General features: G+C 38.0%; 1 protein-coding gene across 1 annotated transcript in view; it reads right to left on the bottom strand.

The window, feature by feature from the left end:
• Positions 1–16,097, bottom strand: part of PARD3B (par-3 family cell polarity regulator beta) — a gene marked incomplete at both ends in the record, with an annotated part of 424,820 nt that overhangs the window by 176,194 nt on the left and 232,529 nt on the right. Inside the window, 3 exons of the mRNA XM_080620282.1 lie at positions 920–940; positions 8,833–8,948; positions 10,690–10,789. Coding sequence (XP_080476408.1) covers positions 920–940; positions 8,833–8,948; positions 10,690–10,789 — 237 coding nt within the window. The remainder of the gene's footprint in view (positions 1–919; positions 941–8,832; positions 8,949–10,689; positions 10,790–16,097) is intronic.

The raw sequence follows: 16,097 nt of genomic DNA, 5'->3' as shown, positions 1-16,097 counted from the left end.
ACATTCACAAACAAGAAGATACTTCTTAGAGTCATAAACTGAATAAAAACTTCACATTTTGATATGTCCTTGGAACTCCTGAGGATGTTACTTCATGAAGTTATTAATGTTTGTCAGTATAAAACACCCTAGCTCTTTTAAAGAAAACTCTGTAATTTAGAAACTGCATCTGCACCAGAGAAGCCAGTTACATTTTCACTGTCAGGTATCAAAGTAATTGCTGAAATACAAGTGACAGAAGTTCAACAGGTATTTAATAAAAGCACGGACATTTAGGGGACTAGCAAGACCACAGATTAGGAAAGATGGAATATTACTAGCACAAACAAATCTCTCCAGCTGATAGCAACTAACTGGTAGTTATTTTTTTCCCCCTAAACTATGCCAACAACCACAACAAATGGTAAAAAACCCCAACCCTTTATGCCATGAATATTCAGATGTATTAGAATTCCCTATCGTAATATTCTGGAGTGCTGTTTTGCTTTAAGAAAACAGTAGGAGCACCCTGCAATGCATCCATGTGCTTCCACATAATCTTTTGATTGCCATTTCAGTACCCTACTCAAGATAACCAAGGAAGCCATTTTATTTGAATCGCCTGATTTTCAATGGTTCAGTATATAACAAGCCTTCTGTACTGCCTCGAAGTTTACTTAAAGGTCATACTACTTCCTAACTATGATTTACAAAAGCACAAATCTATGCTGTGGGCAATTATGCCCAGTTCAATCACTGTACCATTGTATTATTTTTCCCCAAACAAGGAGTTACCACTATTCACAAGATGCAGGGTACTACTATTCAACATAGCACCTCTTTTATGAAGGATCAGTTTTGCACATGCACTAACAGCTACTTAAAATCTTCTAAATGTATGAAAGTTACTTATATTTCTGCTGGACAAACTGACACGTACCTTTGAAGACCAGCTGCAGTTCTGCACTCAGGAAAGAAGTAAAAAGGATTAAAATTACAATTAATGAGACATAATAACAAGAAACACGGAAACATCAAAGAATTTCCTAGAAAACAAATTTCCTGATACCTTTTTATTAGTCTATAAGAAGCCCAATATAATTTTTTTTTATTATACATTGATCAATTAACAAGGGCTGTATTTCCAAACCACATATATAAATGATGCTTCTGTGCTTTTAAGAATGCATCAGTCTCTATGGTACATACACAAGAAAATAAAGTAAAGCTACAAATTGATCACTGCTTTTTCTGATTAACTGTGTCCTTACTCAGCCCTTTCATTATAATGAAGGCACAGCATCATCAATTAATTTTAGTCACTGACAGTGCCAATGACATAATTCTCCTGCTATTTTTATTTTCTTGGTGAAGCATTTCCCCATCTACGAGCCGCATAAATCACTCGGAGAAATTGTGCCAAATGTTGGCTCACAACTATCACTTTGAAAATGCTGCTCGCCGTTCTAGGTTTGCCGTGTAGTACTGCATACAAACACTACAGGCTTTTACACTAAAATTTACATAAGAAATAAAATGTATTAGGAAGGGTAAACTTGTGCTGTCTTAAAAGTATTTCCTTTAATAATTTCCCCTCTTCTCCTCTCTAGCAACAGTGAAACTTCATGTAAGGGCCCATCTCTCCTTTTCTGTGGTCACCTGGTTATCCATCAGCTACTCAGTCAGGAAGGACTGAGTCCTTGATAGATTCCTCTTCACCTTAATATTGAAAAGCACTGAGACAAGCAAAAAGCTTGCACAAGGACCAAGGATAAATTATACTTTTGTGGTAAAAAAGATAAGCCTTTCCCAAAATGGCATGTACCACAACATTTGGGATACAAGACGGGAATAAATCACATCCAAACTAAAGATTCTGGATTCGTTTTTCACCTGTACAAGGTTTTCTCTAATTAGATTTTTCACAGGAATTTTGTTAGAATTGATTTAGTACTTGAATTCAATTGTATTCAGAGAAAATCCCTGAGGGATACATCTTACGTGTCAGCACATGAGAACGTAAACGCCTAAGCTTCCATTCACTATTACTACTACTTGTTGTTGAAGAACCAGTAGTATAGTACATGCTGTCCACTGGAAAAGTATACTCCCAGCAGAAAATAACATTGTTTTACAATTTCCCAGCCAGTGCGGTATAAATTTCTTCACTTTCTTTTAGTGGCACAACTACTCATTCTTGAAGGTTACATTGCTAATTGAGGCCATCACAGCTTCTTTTACACTTCTGTTGTCTTCTCTAATCCTCTTTCACCTCTGTTCCAGAGAAACTGTACCAGGCTAAAACTGATCCAACTCCCCCGTTACACATCTCCTGTATGTCATTAACACTTCTTCCCACCTCCTAGGGTTAAACCACAAATTTCTAATCTAATCTGTCATTCACTGGCTGAAAATACTGACAGGGAACAGATTTAAGACACAGTGTAGGTAACATTTATAAATTTGTTTTTAAAAGTTACTTCATTATCATCTGTACTTTCTTATAGTAGCTATACATTAACTTAATTGCCATTTCTCCCCACCACCTCATTAATCTAAACGCAGATTAACTCACTTAAAACTTACACTAAAGCAACTTAAGAAACTATTGCCCTTAACCATGTGTTACTATTTTCTCAGCTCTCTGACCATCACAGCTCACATGATGCTTCCAGCCTGCTCCACAGCAAGCTTTCTTTTCTACAAAACCAGCCCACAAAGTTAATATTCCTTTCTGCCCCCTTCTGTCTTTATGCCACAGCTCACCTTCCCCTCAATTACATCAATGCAGATTTAGTATAAAACTGAGTAATGGAACCGTCCTTGTTAAAAGTCTTCCTTTTTCATACAGAATAAACCTGATTTTAGTCTCATTTCAATTCAATTCACAGTGTCTCTATTACTTAATGAATGATTTTGTTTTATTCCCTACTTATGGATCTTACAAACAAGAATTTGAAAGTCACTTAAACTAAGAAAACTATGTTGTGTTCATTTCTTAGAATTTATTCTGCAGAGTGGCCTCAGAAAACATACATCTAATGTGACAGTACTAGAAAGTTACTCATGATATAAACTATAATAATTTTAAAATCTCTCTTGGCCCTTGATCCCAAAACCAATCACAGCTACAAGCAATAGAGATTTTCCTAAACCCATGACGGTTTTGGTTTTGGAAAGTCTCTCTCTTCAAGAGATGATTTGTTAAATTGCTGTTTATAAGCCAGTAAAATTGAAAAGTCTCTCAGAACTCGGAGCCATCTTCTCCACTTCCTCATTAATGTTCTAATGAGCTTAACTGGCTCCTAAATGCAGTTCTGAAGTTGATTTCAACCCAAAGCAACCTGATAAATATTCCATGCATGCAACATGTTTAACAAAATAATGATTTTAAAATACCAAACCACTTTTTGTTCCACTAATACTGTAATTCTCACTAGAGACTCTCCAAAATGTATTCTTTTTAATTGTATCTGAATCAAAACATTGATTGAAGAGTACTCTCCATCAGTTCTGCCCAGTCCTCATTTGGTTACGTTTTGAGATATTTATTTCAATATCCAAAATCACACTCAGAATAAGAATAATCTGGTTCAGCGCAAACCACAAAGTAGCTAATAGCATCTTGACTGCATTTTCTACATACTTCTGATGTACTCTAGGTTACCCTGCTCTTGCAGGGGGGCTGGACTAGATGATCTTTTCAGGTCCCTTCCAACCTTTGGGATTCTGTGATTCTGTGAAACCTTGGTTTCTCTTTGTTTTAAGGTGTTCTAGAAGTATAAACTGTAATGAAATGCATCCCTTCACTAACAAAGAAATTAGTTAAATATTGGCTTCCCTGCAGAATACTCCATACCTTACATCTTGCATATTCACTTGCTAATTATTCCTAAATACATAAATAAGTTGGCCAGTATCTTTAATAAATAAGCCCTAAGGTTAAGGGACTCTACATCTAATGGTGTTTTAGCATGCAATATTTTATCCACATCCTAAATCAAGTAAAGGGTATTTCAATTTCTTCAGGCTGTAGAGCTTAACCAGTTAAGATCTACGGTTTTTTGCTATTTATCAGGAAAGGAATGAGAGATGAGCAGTACTTTGGGACAGAGGTCATGGGTTATTATACCAACATCTTCAAATATAAATCTACACAGTACTTTGCCTGAATTGATACACAACAAAATTACTATATACTCATACGATTCAATTTCACATTGCTTCAGGTTAAAACAAGCCACACTTTCATGTGTTTGCACACAATTCCCATGGCTGCGGTTTTTACAGTACATTAATGTATAGCCTAAATCACTCCTGTGCATAAAGATTTATGGAAAATAGGGGCGTTGGAGATAAATAATAAAACACCGTCTTTCCTTTCTTTTTCTTAATAGCACACCGATTTTCACCTTTCAATACAACATTTAAAAAAAAATTCCATATTGTCATTCACTCCTAGCAAATATTACCCTTTTAATAGTTAAAAGAACAAATTATTGAAAATGTATTCTGATGAAATAGACAGAAATTCTTCTCTGGACAACTGTGGTAATGTACAGGAAAATGTGTCTTTATAGAAGGTTGTTACATGGAAAATCATCCTTCCAATGACTTGTACAGAAGCCACTGATTTCCTCTTCATTTTTAATCTGCCATTACGTTTCAAAAAAAGTGCACCACTTCATTGGGAAGGGAGAACACGACATAACTGTGGCATCTCTGATTTTTTCTTATTTTCAACACTATGTTGTAAGCACAAGTCCAAACTCGGCATATAATCTAAACTCAGTCAGTACAGCCATGCACTCTAAGTCAGCATTCATTTGGCCCTGCACAAATTCTTGAAATCACAGTACAAGGAGAATCTTTGCCAACACATTCAAACACCACCAATCCGTAACAAAAATAATATGCAACTGAGTGGATGTGTCAGGTGTCAGGATCAGCAGAAGGAAAGGGGCAGCTGTGCTCTTCTGTCACCACCAGTTCGAAATAAAAGTAGGCAAGACAAAGAAAAATATACTGTAAGACACAGGATATGAACTCTGTCAGTGATCCTGAAAGTGCTGTCATTATCTCAACACAGCAGCAGGAAAGAACATTAGGACTTATAGCTGATATGGAACTAATCTGTACCCTATTACTCTGAATGAAGATGTAAATTTTGAGAAGCCTTTGAGACTACTGAAATCAGGGATGCTAAAGCAGGGAACTGGTCACCCTACCCCATATGCTATCTACAAGGACATCATCACTATCATGGTACTTGCCTTTTTGATGCTTAGGGTATCTATAATCATAACTCAGTAACTCACACATGCCACAGATTTTAAATTTATTTATTTATTTTTAAGTCGATTCAAGCAAAAACTACCTCATCTGCAAATAACTTGAGTTCTTCAAATACGCTACCTCTAGACAATGGTACTTCTAGATTCATGCTGTTTGTGAATTTAGCAGTTAAAACTTGAGTCAGTTCATATGACTCATGGCACGTGCACGGCAGCATACAGCCCTGCCTAAACAACAAGTTGGCAGTGGTTCATGCCCATTGTTCCTGTCCAGCTGTTCAATCAACAACTCAAAAATGCAGTAAGAGTTAATGAACTAAACCATATCTGCCCTACTGGCAAGTAACCTACAGCTTTTGCCGCGTGTGCCAAGATCCTTTCATTGCAAGATTTGCTCTGGAGACTGACAATGACAAATTGATGCAACATGTAAGCAGTACTGAATACTTTTTGATCACCCATCCTTATTTCCTGATATTATTCACTAAGGATATTAATTTAGAATAATTATTTTGCAAATAAATACGACTGGAAAACAGATTAGGCACTCAAAGGTTTCTGGGCCTAAATTACATAAAATCTGAAAAGATAAACATCAGTGTTAAATGGGTTTCCATTGTGAACTTACGTAATTACAGACTAGTTTTTATTTAAGAGTTTTGCTTCTTGTGTCTACATTAACCTTCATCAAAGCCAGAAAGACCCTGACAATACAATTTGATTAGCTCTCCAATTTAATGAATTTACTATTTACTCATAAGGGTCACAATTCGTAGAGATTCCAGAATCCAAACTTTTCTAAGTGCTTAAAATTTTCTGTTACCTACCTTTGATGATCCTTCTGATGGTGATGCCATTGTGTAATCCATGCCTTTCAAATCTTACAATTAGGCAATAGATGCATTATCTACATTTTAAGGTGAAGTAAAATGTTTTGTAAAGTGAATAGCAGTACAGCTGTCACACCCATGCTCTGTATCACACCTGATTCAGAGACAACTTGGTTTAAAAGGAAAGAAACTGCACCTAAATCGCATTTGTATGGCCTCAGAGCTCTCCTCCTGAACTCCAATTCCTTGATTTTTCTGCTCATGATGTTGGACTTATTTTGGAAGGCATTGGCAGAACTTGGGAACAAAAGGAAAGTAGTACAGTGGACAGCATCCCATGAGGGCTAGAAGAAAGAGGGCCTAGCAGTTACACAAGGATTTTTAGATGGCGTTCACCTCCTCTTTGTTACCAAATCTGCTCCACAGATCCTCTGTGATACTGACCAAATCTTTCTGACAAGCTCAACTCTGGGTCTGGAAGATTAAAACAGCAGCACTTTTCTTATTTTGGTGGCAAACAATGCACTGAAACCAGTAATGGATACACAAATCCACGTTGGGATGTGAAGTTACTATGGGTCCTGACTGCAGTTAAGTAATAAGCAAAATATAAAAACAAACTAAGAAGTAACTTTCCTTCCCCAAAAATCCATTTTGGAGTGTGCATTACATGAATGCTCTATTTGGAACCACAGTTTTAAATACCAAGTTATTGGGATTTTTATTTACATTAGAAGCATTTTATATTGCAGTTACTTCACATAAGATTTTCATGTTCCTTTTCCTTTTACTCTTCAAGCCAGAAGCTTCTGCTTAAAATCTTTCAGAAGGTGGGAAGTTGAACACGGTACTTCACTGCTTGCCAGAAAATGACTGCAAAAGGTCCCAGCTTTCATCTTCCTCAGTTTCTTTATTTGTCAAGCTACATGCAGGCAATTTTACTTCATCTACTGTTATTTCTATAAGACAGGATGATTGTAGTTTGCTCACAGTCCCTCCAGTTCTTTACATGACTATCTCAGGTAATAGATTTACCTTCACATCACTACATACGACAAGGATAAAACATCAATGCTTCCAATCAGACTGATTATTATTCCTTTTGTTTTTCATAGCAGAAGGGGCATTTTCAACAGCTGCCTTCTATGAGCAAGAATTTTTGAAAACTCTTTATTAAAACATTTTTGTACCTAATTCTTACTTTATTTTTTCTGCACCTAATTTAATTTCAGTTTTTAACCACTATGATTTAGTGACTTATATGCATTCTCAAAGCATTGTTTCTGAGTGTCAAGAGTAGATTGCTTATACAACCTTGAATCTCAAAAAATAAACAAATACAGACCAGGAAAGTTATGGTAGTTATGGATATGCTCTCAAGCACACTTCCATTGATTAATTTTAAACTGGTGCTTGTGAGCATTCTTTCTAGTGACTTCTTTAAGAGCTGTAGATAAATCTTTCTAAAAGAAGACTCAGTAAGGTTGGACGTTATTTTTTCCAGTAGACTACGTACAATACAAATTTTGACTCAAGTCTGTAAAACTCATTCCTTGTTGAGGAGCATTTCCATTTTTAAAAAAATATGCTACTCTCTGCCAAAATAGCGGAACAGAACTGCAAAAGGATGAGTATCTGCTCTGGTCATGCAGCAGCTTTAAAATTCTGCCTTAAGAACTACCCTAAATGAATTCTTACCTGTTCTTACCCTGCATTAAGAACTGTTCGACTTTTCTTACATTCCATTAGATTATACACGTTATGTTACATTAAAATATTACACTAAGATGACAATAGAAATCAACAATACAAAATCTAAGACCAATCTTATTGAGGAAGGAGGGAAAAATCAGCATCACCAAAAACCTACCTTGAAACTATATATGAAATTAATTTTCTATTACTGGTGTACAAAATCTGATCCAACAAAACACACAAATCTGTGATTACCAACATCCTAATGGGAGGTCTCAAAGTCACTCCATTGAATTTGAAAAAAATAGATAAAAGAATGCCAAAAAAAAAGAAAAAGATAAAAATTAAAAAAAAAAAAAAAAAGAAAAAGATTATTTGGTTTTCTTTGAGGCTTAAGAACTTTGTGATTTTTTCCTTGAACTCTTATCAAAACATGACTGTTTTCAACGGCAATAACTTCAGCCTTCCACCTGCAAATGCCTTCCCAACACTGAAAGAACCCCTTACTTCTGCTTCACCCACCCTGCAAGTTTTTCTGCACAACATTGACCACTCTTCAAGCATTTATAAAGATCTCCTGCAACACTTTGATTGCCTGTTTTTGTCATTGTGAATGAATACACAATTTATCTTACGAAAGTTATAGCCTTTGTCCAGTGTAGTTTTGCAATCATTTATATGCTATGTGGAAATGGCTTTCGTTATTGCTGGTTTGCTACATTTTTTAGACATATAAAACTTGTACAGCAATTCTTTCTGCTCATTTTTACAAGCTCGTTTTTCAGCTTAGATTTCAATAAAAAGGATAGAATGGCCTTTGAGAAGGAAAAAAAAAAACCCTTTCTTCTGCTTCAATAAAAAGGGTACTTGCAATTAGATGTTATAGGAGGCTGACCATTGTCTTCATCACTGTAGCTCCTCTGCAGAACTTACTCCCTAATGTTTGTGTTTAAGAAACAAAAGCAAGAAACAGAGATGGTGCAGATGGGCTAAGACTAAAAAGCTGACCTGTATGTGACCCCACCCCTTCTTACCGAGATCCATGCTTTTTGAGGCTTTCAGATTAATTGATTCGGTCTGCTTGGCTGGTGTCAAGGATCTGAAGTTGATGTGCTGATCTGTTAAATGCATTGCTGAATTTATGATAGGGCTGCAGGAAAAAAATGAAAGAAGGACATGTAAGATATTTAGGCACCAGTTCAAAACACAAGTGAACTAATTAAAGCATGCAGAGATATACATGTGTTTATTCCTCCAGTTGCTTACAGCCATACATTTTAATATCAGTTATTGATCCTCAACTTTCTTTTCTGGGACTTAACACCTCCAGTCCCCAGCTTTTTATCACAGATGCAAATATAAATATAAATGCTTAATCGGGTTTTAACAATTCACATTTTATCTAGCAGAAGAAGAGGAACACACCACTGCCTGCCCATTTGTCATTTTTGATTTGGTTTTGGTTGGTGTTGGTTTTGTTCCCCCCCCGCTAATCTATTTAACCACTGCATTTCCAAATAACATGCTACAGAAAGCTGGAAAAATACTGCCAATGCAGCTGGCTCAATTCTACTTCATCTGCTAATATAAAGTATTTTACAGCCTTGTACCACTTCTGCAGAGTGCAGAGTCTGGATATCTTAAGGAAGGTGCTATAAAACTCTGAAGAATTCCAAGGAATTGTGTGTGGGTTTTTTTTGTTTTCCAACCCAAATCATTCCATGATTCTCCAACTGAATTTTCAGCATCAGAATATGACTGGTTGAAATGATGCTTTGCTTTGAACCCTGTGCTAGTTGACACAAAGTTTATGTCATCATGACAAAGTATATGTCATCATCTGCTCTCATGAGACCCCATTTAGAGTACTGCATACAGTTCTGGTGTCTCCAGCATAAGATGGACATGGAGCTGTTGGAGCAAGTCCAGAGGAGGGCCAAAGGGATGATCAGGGGACTGGAGCACCTCCTGTATGAAGACAGGCTGAGAAAATTTGGGCTGTTCAGCCTGGAGAAGAGAAGGCTGCATGGAGACCCCATACCAGCCTTCCAGTATCTGAAGGGGCCTTCCAGGGACTGTAGCAATAGGACAAGAGGCAATGGATTTAAACGTAAACAGGGTAGATTTAGATTAGACAGTAGGAAGAAGTTCTTTACTGTGAAGATGCTGAGGGACTGGAACAGGCTGTCCAAAGAAGTGCTAAATGCTCCATCCCTGGCAGTGTTCAAGGCCAGGCTGGACAGAGCCTTGAGCAACCTGGTCTAGTGTGAGATGTCCCTGCCCATAGCAGGGGGTTGGAACTAGACGATCTTAAGGTCCTTTCCAACCCAAATCATTCTGTGATTCTATGAACTTCAACATGTTTGCACTTTTTTTCTGCACTTCCAAACTTCTGTATTTGCTAAGGAAATTAAATCTTGTAGCTGCTATCAACCACACCAGCCTTTACAACAGATATTATTAAAACATCTGAAAAATCTACCCAATGCATTTCCAACTGGTAAAGTGCCCAGTAATCTTTCCCCTACACATTTCAATGTTCAAAATTCCTAAAGCTTCATTTTGTAACCTCAATAATGTCTTTGGCCCACAATCTGCATAAGAAGTTCAATTTGGCTAGGACTTTAAAGAGACTTCAGTAACTTCATCTACACATGGCACCCACCGGTGTGATCCATGTATCATACTGCAGCTTATGGACAACTGAAATGAACAATGCACTAAATGCTAAAGTAACATTCCCAGCTTATATTAAGGGATCGTTCAGGTGACTGAAAGCAGTGGCACAGATTTTACAAAATAAAAAGTGATTTTAAAATTAATTAGAACTACTATCACAACCACTAATGACCAGTTAGCACTGTAACTATTAAGTACAGTCGAAGTCCAACCTATGATTATAATCCTCATTCAGCAGATCCTCACTGGGATGCGGTGGGAGAGGTGGGGGAGTTTCGTTTTCACCACTGCCACGATCAGACACAGGCAATTCTGAAACAAAATATAAAACGGGGTTAAATAAGCTGCAGAAACAAGTACATTTCACTGATCAATGACTGGACTAGAAGGCCTCAAGCAATGCTGAAGTGAGTCACAAAATATTCAAATCCCTAAACTAACTAAACTAGAATTAAAAACACACCAAGCAGAAAATATATCCCTTGGGATTTCCTGAAGAGCTGATTTTCTGATTTGCATATGCATAATTAAAGGTAAATATAGGGAAACTTATAGTGAAGTTGAGTACAAGGCACAAACTGCTTTACTCCATTTGAGCGGATTTTCACTTATACATAACTGCACCCTAACTGATTGTAGGTTCTTGCCTTCATTCACTCTGATGGGGAGCATTTACTGCTTTTCATGTACAGAAGAGAACCACATTCTCAGCAAAGAGTTCAAAAGAAAAAGAATTTCTGTTACCCCATGGCAGGAGAATAAAGAGGCATTTCTGAATTACAGTCTTCATTTTCCTACCATTACACTAATTCCTTTACCTTTACAAAACGCATTCAGCTCACACCGGAAAATTACTTTGGACCAAGAGAAACATGAGCTACTCAGTTAAACCATTCAGCCGTTTGCTAAGCAACATTTACATACCTGCAGTATTTAATAGAACTGTGCCTGCTGTAGACCAGTTTGTTATTGTCCTGTAAATTCATCTCAATCTAATCTTACAAAAAGTTCCCACATTTTGAAATGTAGAATATGTCTTCACCCCTCTGATACTTAACAAGAAACACAGACACTTAACAGTTCTTGGGTTTCAATAGCAGGTAAGCAATGTAACAATACCGACATACCACACTTTCATGTGACCTGTTCCCTTGCATTGAAATGCTGCTAGTCTTTTTTACACAATCCTGCATGAAAGTACTAATCTAACTTGAGACAAAAAGGGTACACAAGGAGGGGATAAAGGCAGACAGCGGTAGACTGTATCTATCATGTAAGAGCACTGAGGTAGTTCCCAAAAAGCAAACAAAATACCCCAAAGAAAGCCACACTATTAGCTCACAAATCCTATAAAACCCCTTTTGGCTGAATAACCATAGAATAATCATAGAATGGTTTAGGTGAAAGGTAAGAAACAGTCTAAACCCTGTATCTCAGGAAAAGTGAGAACATCAAAAGAAGAAAGTGAAGGTAAGCAGACGAGGAGAAATGTTCTAACAAGACGTTAAAAAATATTAATTGCCAGTCTGATGCAGAAAACAGGAATCATAGAATCACAGAATAGTTAGGGTTGGAAAGGACCTTAAGATCATCAAGTTCCAACCCTCCTGCGATGGGCAGAGACACCTCACGCTGAACCAGGTCACCCAAGACTCCATCCAACCTGGCCTTGAACACTGCCAAGGATGGAGCATTCACAACTTCCTTGGGCAACCCATTCCAGTGCCTCACGACCCTCTCAGTAAAGAATTTCTTCCTTAGATCCAATCTAAACTTCTCCTGTTTAAGTTTGAACCCGTTACCCCTTGTCCTATCACTGCAGTCCCTGATGAAGAGTCCTTCCCCAGCATCCTTGTAGGCCCCCTTCAGATACTGGAAAGGCTGCTATGAGGTCTTCACGCAGCTTCTCCAGGCTGAACAGCCCCAACTTTCTCAGCCTCTCTCCATACGGGAGGTGCTCCAGTCCCCTGATCATCCTCGTGGCCCTCCTCTGGACTTGTTCCAACAGTTCCATGTCCTTTTTATGTTGAGGACACCAGAACTGTACACAATACTCCAAGTGAGGTCTCACGAGAGCAGAGTAGAGGGGCAGGATCACCTCCTTCAACCTGCTGGTCACACTCCTCTTGATGCAGCCCAGGATACAGTTGGCTTTCTGGGCTGCGAGCGCACACTGAAGCCGGCTCATGTTCATTTTATCATCGACCAACACCCCCACGTCCTTCTTCTCAGGGCTGCTCTGAATCTCTTCTTTGCCCAACCTGTAGCTATGCCTGGGATTGCTCTGACCCAGGTGTAGGACCTTGCACTTGGCATGGTTAAACTTCATCAGGTTGGCATCAGCCCACCTCACAAGCGTGTCGAGGTCCCTCTGGATGGCATCCCTTCCCTCCGGCGTATCAACCGAACCACACAGCTTGGTGTGATCGGCAAACTTGCTGAGGGTGCACTCAATCCCACTGTCCATGTCACCGACAAAGATGTTGAACAAGGCTGGTCCCAGCACCGATCCCTGAGGGACACCACTCGTTACCGGTCTCCAGCCGGACATCGAGCCATTGACCACAACTCTTTGCGTGCGGCCATCCAGCCAGTTCTTTATCCACTGAGTGGTCCACCCATCAAATTGATGTCTCTCCAATTTAGAGACAAGGATGTCGTGTGGGACAGTGTCAAACGCTTTGCACAAGTCCAGGTAGATGACGTCAACTGCTCTGCCCCTGTCCATCAGTTTCATAGCCCCATCATAGAAGGCCACTAAATTGTTCAGGCAGGATTTCCCCTTAGTGAAGCCATGCTGGCTGTCACCAACCACCTCCTTGTTTTTCATGTGCCTTAGCATATGCATGCTGGCTTTGTACATTATGATCACATTCTTTCAGGTTGCAATTTCAGAACAACAAATGGAGAACAGGAGTAAATGGGAAGTTTCCACAGCAAAAAGATATCAGTGCAATTAACTGATTTGAAAGACCAATCAGAAGATGAGAAGACTTACTCATGTAAAAACACTCAGAACTAACAAAACCAAGCAGACTATGAAGCTCTGCAAGAAGATTGCAGGACACCAAAGAGGAAACGCAGGTGAAAGTCCCCGTCAGTGACTGCAAGGTGATGCACATGGGAGTAGGGGAAAACTCTTGACAGATACACAAAGGCTATTACTTTAGTGTTTTCCACTCAGGAACAATACATTAAAAGTGCACGGGATTGTTCTTTGAATATATACTTAGTGAAGTCAAAAGGAAATGGGCATTTAGAGAAGAGTCCAAACGCTCCATGCAGAACTCAGAGTTAAAGGTGTGCCTTGTTTTTAAACAGCATCCAAGGTTTCATTCTTCCTATCTGAAAAAGGATGTAATATAATTTGGAAATGCATTGAAAAGGTGTCAAGGGCAGTTGGACATATGTAGAAACAAGGAACATGGACTAGGATTCTTTGAATTAGAGTAAGAAACAATAGAAGGGGATACGAAGAGTATGAAATTGTAAAAGCTATGCATAAGGTGAAAAGGATGCTCCCACTAAGAGTGTAATATGGTAACACAGTAACTAGAAGGCACCCAGTGAAAATATCAAGTAGAAAGGACAAACACAAAGTAGTATTTTTTCCTATGTAATTAAATCATGCAACAGATTGCCATGAGGGTGTTTTGGAAATCAAATTTTTTAAAAATATTAAGAAATTGAATGAAATTTGGAGAGCTATTAATGGCACAATGGTCCAGACAGAACCTCTGATTTAGGAAGTCTCTAAACCACTGATTACCCAGAGTAGGAAACATGCCTGGAAGGAGAAGAGGAAATAGAAAAAAAAAAAAAATCACACATCACACTGCACCATACACCTGTGCCTTAACGCCTCTGAGCAGCCTCCAATAGCCATAGCAAGAGATTGAGCATATCACATAGTTACACACACTTTGATTCACAGCAACTGATACATCATTTCATAAAGGCTGTTTGGTGATGGGTTACCACTGGCATTTTTCTTGCAGAACACAAATGTTACACATAGAAGAATGCTGGACTTCCTGAATTAAATGAAAGTGATCACAAGGACTACAGCTTCCAGCAGAATGGGAGCAGGAGCAGAAGAGTGAATTTAACCTAAGAGCCAGTCACTGGCTCCATGTTCAAGGCCTTAGGAAATTATCTTAACAGATCCAGAGAGTTCAGAGAAACAGCTAAGATACTAAACAAAAAGTACTGAATTTTCAGACTAAACAGTTTTGGATAGTAAGTAACTGAATAACTCTGCATAAGATAATGTAAAGTTTACAAGCAAAATTTAAACATTAATTTAAAATTTCACTTCTTAATTTTCTATCTTGGTATTACCACACATGTATGAAAACAAAGATGCCTGCACAATTATGAAGACTTGGCAATCTATGGTAATAGAGGAAGTTTATGATTATTCTATTACTTAACCAGAGACATGACAGCATTTCCCCTATAACCATTTATAACGTAGGGTTATAAGAGATACATAAGAACTTCTAATGAAACACATTCCAGTAATCTTTCAACACCAGAAACGTAAGACTGCTGGCACTAAAGTATCAATTCTCAAAGAGGTTGTTCTAAAAAACACTGAATCTGTGCAACAGCTTGGCAGCAAACGAAGTGAGGACCTGAAGGCAGCAAGTATTATTCATGCAAAAATAGAACAAACACTGGCATTTCAATATTGGATCACTATCCCCTCCCCCTTTATTTAAATATCCACGGGCAAGACAAAATGTAATGTTTTGGCTATAAGCATTTTTCCCCAGACATTTGTTCTTGCTCATGTATAATAAAAAAGACTCTTAAAACAGACAGCAATATTAGCAGGCCAAGCTTCAGTGTGTTTTTGCTGAGTTTTTTAATAAGAATTTCATTTGTAGGAGCAGTAAATGATACTGGAAATAACTTACTAGAAAACATTAACTGAGAAAGCGACATTTTATAAATATAATACAGCTCCTGTCATTAAATTCTTACATTAGATCCTGTATTATGTTAAAAAATTCTTCTATCTTTGTTATTCTTTGTAAAAATATATCAACCATACTTCTACATACAAGATCTGGATAATACATTATAAGAATGTACAAGGGACTGTTCTTGCCTGTCATAAAAAGGCTCACTACAACTGTGACATCCTTAAACAGGGACACAACCTAAAGTTCATAACTGAGTGAATGAGGGTAGTGCACAGGCGTAGTGTTTTGTCCTTACAGGTGCCTTGAAAGCAAGAAACAATACAAAAAAAATATTTGAACCAGCAACTGGAAATAAGTGACACGCTCATATGGAAAGCAGAATGAATATTAGCTCAAACCTCCCTGACAATAGCCCTCAGCAGCACTCCAGAGCATCCTTTCCACATCCAACACACATTCTCTTCTGAGGCCATTACAGTTTTTTGCGATAATGCCATCTTACCATGCTTTTTTAATTAAAAGCATGTCTACTGAAAACAATTTTACAAACGAGCTGTAAAACAGCCATCCTGATTTTTGGACTGCAGTCGGAGCATAGTTATCTGAATGTACAGCTCTTACATGTATTTTGTTGTGAATTTTATTTGACAGGTTACCTCTTGCCATTCACCTGTAACAATGGTTCCAGA

Source organism: Psittacula echo (assembly GCF_963264785.1).
Source record: "Psittacula echo genome assembly, chromosome: 6".
NCBI classification, from domain to species: Eukaryota; Metazoa; Chordata; class Aves; order Psittaciformes; family Psittacidae; genus Psittacula; species Psittacula echo.
The sequence above is the reverse complement of the archived record's forward strand: the minus strand, read 5'-3'. Positions and strand labels throughout refer to the sequence as shown.